The sequence below is a fragment of the Petaurus breviceps genome, unplaced genomic scaffold, assembly GCF_028583685.1.
Source record: "Petaurus breviceps papuanus isolate PSGF00001 unplaced genomic scaffold, PetGlider_PUasm1.0 446, whole genome shotgun sequence".
NCBI classification, from domain to species: domain Eukaryota; kingdom Metazoa; phylum Chordata; class Mammalia; order Diprotodontia; family Petauridae; genus Petaurus; species Petaurus breviceps.
The window spans coordinates 1,278,793-1,289,698 of record NW_027186338.1 but is presented as its reverse complement, the minus strand read 5'-3'; the positions used below and the strand labels follow the sequence as shown (position 1 = coordinate 1,289,698).

General features: G+C 38.6%; 1 protein-coding gene and 1 pseudogene across 1 annotated transcript in view; one reads left to right on the top strand and one right to left on the bottom strand.

Moving 5' to 3' along the window:
* The window catches only part of LOC138171507 (zinc finger protein 420-like), a 55,174-nt pseudogene that overhangs the window by 20,446 nt on the left and 23,822 nt on the right, over positions 1-10,906 (bottom strand).
* LOC138171502 (zinc finger protein 850-like) overlaps positions 897-10,906 on the top strand; it is a 92,698-nt gene continuing 82,688 nt past the window's right edge. Inside the window, exons 1-3 of the mRNA XM_069101024.1 lie at positions 897-993; positions 1,862-2,118; positions 4,429-5,390. Of these exons, the coding sequence (XP_068957125.1) occupies positions 1,974-2,118; positions 4,429-5,390 (1,107 nt within the window). The 5' untranslated portion in view covers positions 897-993; positions 1,862-1,973. The remainder of the gene's footprint in view (positions 994-1,861; positions 2,119-4,428; positions 5,391-10,906) is intronic.

Here is a 10,906-nt window from a genome sequence, read left to right as displayed (position 1 = left end):
AAATAGATGCTACCTATTATTTTAAGGAAGTCTCCGTTTATTCCTATACTTTCTAATGTTTTTAATAGGAATGGATATTGTATTTTGTCAGAAGCCTTTTCTGCATCTATTGAGATGATCATGTGGTTTCTGCTAGTTTTATTGTTGATATGATCAATTATACTGATGGTTTTCTTATTATTAAACCATCTTTGCATTCCTGGAATAAATCCTACCTGATCAAAGTGTATTATTCTTGAGATACTGTGACAAATTTTAAGAATTTAAATTATTCTTTGGCATACAGACGGAAAATATTCATAATCTTTTTGTAGCCAAGAGGCAGATTACCAAGGTCTTTGCTTATTCTGCCTGGAAATTGATTTCTAGATTTGTCATCCTTGAGAATATGTCTTCCCCTCTCTGTTGCTTCAAATCCAAGGTTTTCTTTCTTTGTATAGTTTTCATCATATAGAATATTCCCACAGTTTAAGCAGGGAGTGTGTCAACTGAACTAATTTCTAAGTCCTGTTCATTAGTCTGTTCTACCGTAGTGGTCCTTTGTACTATCTTGAGGTCTTCCTAGCATGCCAACTTGAGTCTTGAACTGGGTTTGAATTCTTTTATTAAGTTTTATAGATGCTTTTTTTAAAAAAAGTTATTTCTCCTTCCCCTGCACCTAAAAAAAAGAAAAAGAAGCAATCCTGCTTCTCCCTCCAGCCAGTCCATTAAGCCTCTCTTTGTTGAGAAAAGAAAAAAATCTCAGAAAACCTGAGCTAACATAGTGCCGTTGGTGGTATAAGATATATTTATGGCCCTTATTTCCCCACCTTTTACTAAGAGTTGAAAGGAGTATTTTATCTGTTTTATGATGGAACTCAGATGACTCCCTGGTTCTTTTTCATTTTCAATGAACAGGGTTTACAGTTTCCAAACCAGATGTGATCCACCAGTTGGAAAGAAAGGAAGGATCTTGGATGCCAGAGGCAGATGTTCCTAGGAGCAGCTGTCCAGGTGACTACATAAAAACGAACCAGATGGGTCACTGCAAAATAGTGATCTGTTGGTCATTTTAGGTCAAAGCTCTTGTAAAATGTTGAACAAACTAACCTATCAAAGCTCTCAGGCCTACTGAAAGGGGCTGAGACTTCAAAACTTTTTTTACCTCAAGAAGTTCATTTTCTTATTGTATCTTTACTGAAATGTACCTGAACACTTAAAGAAAGTTGTTGCCTCAGTTATAGGGCATTTATTTGATGAATTCATTCTTCCTTTTCGAATAAGCACAATACATAAGATAATAATGTGTACTTTTTTTTCTGAGCTCTCTTTTGTATTGTTTTTATGATTATTTTGATTTGCTGCTACTTTTTAAAATATTTCATTCTAAATTCATTCCCCTTCCTTTATTCTCTCATGTTCTATGTCATCCTCTTTTTCTTTAAGGTTTGAAATTATGTTTAGAAAGACACATTAATATGACAGGGCTTGTTTGACCATAACCCCATCATTGGACCTGTAGATTTTTGTGATTTTTGCTCTTTCACAAAAATCTGTTTTGTATATTTTACAGAGAGTGCTTTGTTTGCTTTCAGTAACATATTGAGGGTTCAGATTTAGTACCAGGCCAGTTGAGTCAAAGGATATGAAGAGTTTTGTGGCTCTAGCTGAAATTGCTATGTTACTTTTCAGAAAAATGGCAGCAATAGCAGCAGCTTAATAAAAGTAAATATTTCAACATAATTACAAAAATTACCATTTCAAATACATCTACAAATCTGAAGGCAGTTATTGCTACCTCCAAATTGTTTTCATTTTTTCTCCTTTGATTAGTAGAGTTTGAGTGATGTTTCAGGTAATTCCTAATAATTTCTCTTTTCAGAATCACCTTTAGGTCTGTGCAACTTAGTGTCCTAATGCCCTCCATTTTCTCACCTTACTCTAAGCAGTTTACATTTAGACTTCATAACAGAGCTATAACTGGATAAGCAAAAATGTTTGTGGTATTTCACCAATCGGTGACATTCAAGGATGTGACTGTGGAATTCACCGAGGAGGAGTGGGTACAATTGAACCCATCTCGGAACAAGTTGTACTGGGTTGTGATGTTGGAGAACTATAAGAACTTGGTGTCTTTGGGTAAGAACAGCTACCCCCTTTGGAGTCTTAAAATATACTGTGACAGCTTTTAAGAATTTAAATTATTTTTTGGCATACAAAAGGAAAATATTTCTAATCCTTTTGTAGCCAAGAGACAGATTACTAATGTCTTTGCTTATTATGTCTGGAAATCGATTTCTTGTTATCCTTGAGAATATATCCTCCCCTCTCTGTTCTTTCAAATCTGAGATTTTCTTCCTATATATAGTTTTTGTCACATAGAATATTCCCACAGTCTAAGCAGGGAGTGAGTCAATTGAACTAATTTTAAGTTCTATTCAGTAGTCTGTTCTACCATAATATAGAATACCTTCAGTGGTCCTTTGTACTATCCTTGAGATCTTCCTAGCAAGGCTACTGGAGGGCTTGAACAACTTTTTTTTGCCTTTTGGAGGGCAAGTGGGGTTAAGTAACTTGACCAAGGTTATACAGCTAGTTTTTTTTTGGTGTGGGTATTAAGTGTCTGAGGCTACAACCAAACTCAGGTCCTCCTGACTCCAGGCCATGCACTTTACTCACTGTGCCACCTAGCCACCCCAAGAATACTTAGTTGTGTTCTAGGGTTTTTTTTATTGGGCAATTGAGGTTAAGTGACTTGCCCAAGGTCACACGGCCAGTTTTGTGTGTGTGTGTGTGTTAAGTGTCTGAGGCCGGATTTGAACTCAGGTACTCCGGACTCCGGGGCCAGTGCTCTATTCACTGTGCCACCTAGCTGCCCAAAGGTTCTGCTCTAGCAGAGAATGGTTTCAATCCATCAACCTCTGGGTTATGGGCCCAGCACGCTTCTGCTGTGCCACTCTGCTCACCTGGGCTTGAACATTTTAAAAATAATTTTATTAAGTTTTATGCATGCTTTTAAAAAAAATTTAATTTCTCTTTTCCTGGCATCTAAAAGAAAGAAAAAAACAATCCTACTTCTCCCTCCAACCTGTACATTAAGTCTATTTGGCTAGAGAAAAATAAATCTCAAACATAATGAGGTACCCCTTGGTGGCATAAGACACATTTGGGGCCCTTATTCCCCCACCTTTTACTAAGAGTTGGAAGGAGTATTTCATCTGTCTGTTCTGTGATGGAACTCTGAGGTGACTCCCTGGTCCTTTTTCATTTTCAATGAACAGGATTTACAGTTTCCAAACCAGACATGATCTACCAGTTGGAAAGAAAGGAAGCATCTTGGATGCCAGAGGCATATGTTCCCAGAAGCAGCTGTCCAAGTGACTACATAAAAACCAACTAGATTAGTCACTGCAAAATAGGGATCTGTTGGTCATTTGAGGTCAAAGCTCTTGTAAAATATTGAACAAAGTGGCCTATCAAATCTTCTCAGGCCTGTTGAAAGGAGCTGAGACTTCAAAACATTTATTACCTGAAGAAGTTGATTTCTTTATTGTATCTTTACTGAACTGTACCTCAACACTTAAAGTTGTTAACTCAGTCATAGGGCACTTTTTTCTCTTCTGTTCATTTAAGATTATCCTAGTTCTCCTGCCCCTCCTAGGACCAGGACAATAGGGTCAAAGGACATGAACAGTTTTGTGGCTCTAGCTGAAACTGCTATGTTACTTAAAAAAAAAATGGCAGCAGTAGCTTAATACGTACCTATATCAACATAATTACAAAAAAATTACCATTTCAAATATATTTACAAGCCTGAAGGCATTTATTGCTACCTTCAAATTGTTTTCATTTTATCTACTTTGATTAGCAGAGTTTGAGTAATGTTTCAGGTAATTCTTAATAATGTCTCTTCTTAAAAACACCTGTATGTCTTACTCTCACAAATTTCAGTGAATTTCTTACAAAGTAGATATGTTGGATATTTAGAGGAAATTTATAGCAACTATTATCACATTTCCCCCATCTCAATTCTTTATTCTGCTTTTTTCATGTATCTGTTTCTCTTCCTTACTCTAAATCCAATTCTCTATTTTTTTTTGCTGTTCAGTCTTTTCCCTTCCTATTTTGACCATAGAGGTTAAGGATACATTTGCAAGTTCTCAGAGTCATCTTGTTTTTTTTCTGAATAATCTTATGATATTCAAATGTCAATGTAGAATAAGGGTTCATTCATCCCTCCTGGGAATTTCATCCTATGTCAATTCAATTAAATATGTTACCTATTTATCATACTTTCACATAAGATAAATTTGTCCTTAATGAAAGACTAGTGAGATTAGCCTTCTCAAGTGAGAAGGCAAGAGAATAGCTCTTTAACCTTTGAACAACTAAGAACTTTGGAAAGAGTCAAATAGGCAGGTTTGCTCAGCTCTTTATTCTTCCTTTCAGAGAGCAAAGAATTTACTGGAGATAAACACCTTGAGTGTAATGGATATGGGAAGGCCTTCAAGAGGGAGAAGCATCTTTCTGTCTGTCAGAGAATTCATGCTGGAGAGAAACCTTATGAAAATGCTAAATGTGGAAAGACCTTCAAGACTAGGGATCGTGTTATAGTATGTAAGAGAATTCATCCTGGAGAGAAACCTTTTGAATGTAGTGAATGTGGAAAGGCCTTCAGGAATAAGGAACATCTTACTGTGCATCAGAGAATTCATACTGGAGATATGCTTTATGAATGTAAGCAATGTGGGAAGGCTTTTCCCTACAACTCATATATTACTCAACATCAAAAAATTCATACTGGAGAGAAACCTTATGAATGTAGTGAATGTGGAAAGGCCTTCATGGTTAAGACACGGCTTGGTATGCATCAGAGAATTCATACTGGAGAGAAACCTTATGAATGTGCTGAATGTGGAAAGGCCTTCAGGATTAAGAGACAACTTACAATGCATCAGAGAATTCATACTGGAGAGAAACCTTATAAATGTAATGAATGTGGAAAGGCCTTCAGCAGTCGTGGAAATCTTACTGTGCATCAGAAAATTCATACTGGAGAGAAACCTTATGGGTGTAATCAATGTGGCAAAGCCTTTAGTAGTAAGAAACAACTTAGAGTGCATCAGAGAATTCATACTGGAGAGAAACCTTATGAATGTAGTGAATGTGGAAAGGCCTTCAACAATCATGGAACTCTTACTATGCATCAGAAAATTCATACTGGAGAAAAACCTTATGAATGTAATGAATGTGGCAAAGCTTTTAGGAGTAAGAAACAACTCACAGTGCATCAGACAATTCATACTGGAGAGAAACCTCATGAATGTAGTGAATGTGGAAAGGCCTTCAGGATTAAGAAACTACTTAGTATGCATCACAGAATTCATACTGGAGAGAAACTTTATGAATGTCATTAACATGGAAAGGCCTTCAGGAGTAAGGCAGAGCTTACTGTGCATGAGTATTCACACTGCAAAGAAACCTTATAAATGTAATGAATATGGAAACACCTTCAAGAATAAGTGAAATCATACTGTGCATCTGTAAAGCTAAGCACGAGCAGCTTTCCAGAGGGCTGCTGCTGTGAACAGCTTCAAAGTTCTGATTACATAGTATAGTGAACTCTACTCGATAACAAATCAGAGCAAAACATTCACAGAAAACAACGTACATTCATTCACAATGTTCACAACTTAATTTAACACTAAATTGGCCATGTAGTTTTCACCAGAATGGTCACAGAGTTTTAAGCAAATCACATTCATTTAGTCAGTCACATAGTACAAAGGTCAAAGTCCTCCACCCATGGATTGCAGTTAAGTTATAATTTCGTCAGTCACTACTCAGAACCCTCTTAAGGGGCAGTGGACAATACAGGGGCCACCCACCCCTAGGTCACAAGTAAGTTACAATTTCATCAGTCACTACTTGGTATTAAATACCCAAGGAGGGTTCTTTTCATCTTGACTGGAGGTGGGCAGCTCCTACCTAAGTCTGCCAAACTGTAACCTGGATTCAAAGGCAGACAGCTCCCAGTTTCTTTTCCTGGCAAGACAAAGCCACAGATAGACAAAATACACCACAGTCATGGTTTGTAATTTTAATTTTTTTTTTTTGGAGGGCAGATGGGGTTCCCAAGGTCACATGGCTAGTTTTTTGTGCGTAAGTGCTCAGGTCCTCCTGACTCCATGGCTGGTTCTCTATTCACTGCGATACCTAGCCACCTCCTAAGAGTAATTTTTTTTTTTTTGCTTTTTGGAGGGCATTTGGGTTAAGTGGCTTGCCCAAGGTCACATGGCTAGTTTTTGTGTTTTGTTTGAGGCTGGATTTGAACTCAGGTCCTCCTGACTCTGGGGCCGGTGCTCTATTCACTGCACCACCTAGCCACACCATGCTTTGTATTTTTATTGAAAACTTTGTATTGTAAGCAGAAATAGAGTAATAATAGCTTTACAATTATTAGGATCAATGTAGTAGGCTATATTTCTAGTTTTAAGATTGAGAATTGGTCATCAGGCTTTCAGGAGAAAAAATTAGCTTAAAAACTTTTATATATTAGCAAAAAAAAAACTTTTAAAATCAAGATTCATTAAAACTAAGTTGGTGGGCCAGCTAGGTGGCACAGTGAATAAAGCACCAGCCCTAGAGTCAGGACTTGCGTTCAAATCCAGCCTCAGACAATTACTAGCTCTGGGACCTTGGGGAAGTCATTTGGCCCTAACTGCCCTGCCTTCCCCCCTCCAAAAAGCAAAAAAATATATAAAACAAGGAAAAATACTTCATTTAAAAAATCCTAAGTTGGTGTAAAAGGGACTTAAGTAACAAATCCCCAAAGAATTACTAAGAATCTAAATTCCTAATTGATTGCAGAATTCTTTAGGTATTACAAAGAGTTTTAGCCAGAAAAGGCATAATAAATCAATCTGATCACTGTACTTTAAAAGCTATTAATATTAGAATCTTCTTAAGGTGAGCCTTTAGTTTGTAAAAATTTCTGTACATGTTTTAATTCTTGATGAAAAATAATATAAATTTCCTGTAAAGGTTACACAAAAGAATTCCTATCTTTCGCTGACTACTTGCTTTGACCATAGGAGAAAAAATAATTTTAAGTGCTTTTTATCTTAAACAATTTTCACCAACCGAGGCTTATACCCAAATTATATTTAATTTTTTTTTATTCCTATGGAGCTGTAATAAATAATAAAGATTTACTAGGTCCCTCTTACATAAGAGATTTTAGTTAACATTTTTCTTTCTCAAATTTAAAGTTGTCCTGGTGTAAAAGCCAATTGTTAGAAATCCTTTTGGATCTTTTGCAACTTTTTAGCAAGTTAGGTTCATTTAAAAACATGACTAAAACAAGTTCACACTTTTCAATGCAAATAGTTTATACTAAATATTTTTTCAAATTCTATCCTGATACTTCTTGTATACTCTATGGCTTGCTATTATCATCACATAATAAAATAAAAATACCAATTCCCTCTTGTTCTCACTTGTCTCCCGCCAACTCTGTGATTTCTGGTGAGCAAGAGGGGTGGGGGGGGGTGGGGGGGAAGAGAAAGAACATTTCAAGAAAATCCAGCTGCATTACAAATCTTATAGAATGACAAATTATTCTCACACACTCATCCATAACAAAAACAAAGAATATATACAGAAAATAACAGAATGGACCCTAAAGCTCACAGAGAATGGTAGGAGATCTGAAAAAAAATTAACAGTTGCTTGGCTTTCCAGATGATAATGGAGGCCAGGTAAGACTTACCTGATAGTTTTCTTTTTTATCTGTTTCTAATAGAGACAGGTGCATGACACTGAATGGTTTGTGCCACCTTTGGCACTTTAATTTCATTTCTGATGTTAAACACATCAATATATTCCATAGAAAAAAGGCAGAAATGGGGAAATGGTGAAGTCACTCTCCCATGAGTCACTCATCTGGCTCCCAATTTACCAGGTCTAGCACCCCTTATTTGAAAACCAGGGACAACATTTTACCACATCTTCCAAAAATTCTTGTAACTGACTGCTAGTGATTAATAATCCTCTTTTTCCCCTATTTTTAAGCGTCTAAGATAAAAATCTTGCTCTCTACTTTGCCTTTGTACCTGTCCCATTTTCTTTTGACAGCTTGTTACCTTGACCAGATCCTAATCTTAATGTTTCTAGTCCCTCATCTACTAAATCTGGTGGCTCTGTTAGCCTTACCACTGCTAAGTCCCCAGGCCTGTTGGTACTGACTGCTGAAATGGAAGAGAGCTCCAAGGAAGGCAGGGCGGGGATGGGCGGGGCAGGCAGGTAGGCGGGACTGCAGTCCTGTCCAGGGGAGGGGCCAAGCCATAGGCATGAGCAGAAGGCACTTCAGCCTCCTGACTACCATGGCCAGAAGGCCTTGCGAGCCTGGGGGGCATTTACTAAGCTGAAAGAGGAGGGAGTATGAGACTAGTTTCCTTTTAGGAACCTTCCATCTCCTTTCCTCCCTGCTTCCGTTCTTGATGGTGGCGGATTCCCCTCCTCTCTCCTGAATTTATATGAAAGGGTGGGCGGGCATCGAGAGCGGATCCAGGCCCAGGCAGACGTGGGTTGTTCGGGTACAAGGGGGTCGCGGCCCCGGGGGGCCAGTTGCAGAGCTCATGGCAAAGCAGAGGTGTGTCCACCAGAGGAAGGAAGCACCTGAGGACTTCTAGGGTCTAGGGGCTTTCCGGGGGTGGGAGGGGCTGGAGGAGGAGCAGGCAGAGCAGAGTCTGGGGGCAGATTCTAATCCTTTCTATCCAGGTCGCATCCCGTGACCCAGGTCCTGCCCCTCCAGGCCTCAGTTCTTCCCTTGTGCAGGGGGGAGGGAGGAAGGGGAGGGGACGTCCCAGAACAGATACTCCCAGTGTGGTCCGGCTTTCACTGACTGTCATGTCCTCTTCCCGGCATCCTCCGGGGCACCCCCTCCTCCTGGAAGCCTTCCCTGATGGTGCAGGAAGTCCTTCCCCTCCACGCCCACTCCTGCTGCTATAAGGAGAGATTGGGCCTCCCCTGGAAAGAAATGAGTTTCTTTCTGCCTTCACTATCACCTTGGCGCGCCCCCCCCCCCCTCCAGGGCCCAAGGCTGGCTTCCCCGTCTCTGAGGTGGGCAGACCCCAGGGTGGCCCCTCCTTCTCATGGTCCTACTGTCCTCCCCAGCTCTGCCTTCTCTGGCTTCTGCCCTTGAGGAGGAGGGAATGGCTCCTGTGCTGCCAGCCCGGCCCTGGGAGGTGAGTGCCCCGCGCAGCTTTTCCTGAAACACCCTACCTTTCTCCTGTGCCACAGCCCTAGAAGTGGTGGGCATCAGTGAGTCATATGTTTAGAGCCAAAGGACTGCAATTTATCCCTCTCCCTCTCCCCCCCCCAAAAAAAAGGCCTTACATTTGCTTTTTTTTTTTTAAATTTTGAGTCCCAAATTCTTTCCCTCCCTCAATTCCTTCCCCCACTCATTGAGAAGGCAAACAATAGGACATTTGGCATGTGACATAATGGAAAACTTTTATGTATTAACCCTGGTCCAAAAAAAAAAAGTAAGAGAAATGGAAGTGAAAAAGAAGATACTTCAGTCTGTACTCAGAGTTCAAGTCTCTCTTCATTTTGTCCAATTGGTCCTTTGGACTTTTCAGAGATCATTGTATTCATCAGAGTAGCTGAGTCTTTCACAGTTGATAGTTATTGCTGCTATTTTGCCCAGTCTTCTAGTTCTTCTCACTTTTCCCATTTATATATTTTATTTTTAATTTATGGGATGAAACATAATGTAGTACAATAAAAATGACAATTGCATATGGAATTGCAAATTTATTATGTACAACTTGTTATTCCCTTTAAATATATAAAACAGTTACCATGTAATTCTTTTTTTCTTCTATTTTTTTCTCTCCCTCCTCCATGGCTACTGTTAGGCAGAAATAATTTTATATATATGTATATACACATATATATCCATATGCTTGTATCCATACATATGTATATGTGTGTGTATATACACACGTAAAATTATTCCATACATAATTTTATTTATCAGTTCTTTCTCTGGATGTAGATAGCATCTTTCTTCATGTGGCCTTCATAGTTAACGTGGGTGTTTATAGTAGTCAAAAGAACTTATTCATTCAAATTCCTTCTTAAGACAATATTACTGTTACCATATACAGTGATCCCTTCCTTTCATTCTTTATTATTTTGTGTTAGTCTTTCCATGGTTTTCTAAGATTATGGAGCACATCATTTCTTATACATCAGTAGTATTCCATCACAATCAAATACAATTTGTTCAACCATTCCCCAAATTACAGGTATCCCTAGAGTTTCCAGTTCTTTGCCATCAGAAAGACAGCTGCTGTAAAGATTTAAAATATATGTTCTTTTTTTCTTTGATTATCTTTGGAAATAGACCTCGTATTTGTACAGTTAGATCAAAGTGTATTATAGGTAGTTGAATAACTCTTTGGGCATAATTCCAGATTGCTCTCCTGAATGGTGAGATCAGTTGACAGGCCCACCAACAATGAATTAGGGTCCCAACTTTTCCATGTCCCCTCCAACGTTTGTTGCTTTCCCCTCCTATAATTTTAACCAATCTGATTTGTTTAAATATATCTCTAGGTTGTTTTAATTTTGATTTTTCTAATGAGTTATGAGTTAGAGCATTTTTTTACAGGAGTATAAGTTGTTTGGATTTCTTTGTTAGAAAACTGATTGTTCACATCCTTTGACCATTTATCATTTGAGGAATGATTTGTATTCTTATATGTTTCACAAAGTTCTTTATATATTTGAAATATAAGACATTTAGGGGTGGCTAGGTGCCACATTGAGTGCCGGCCCCCAAGTCAGGAGGACCTGAGTTAGGATCTGGCCTCAGACACATAACACACACACACATACAAACTAGCCATGTAATCTT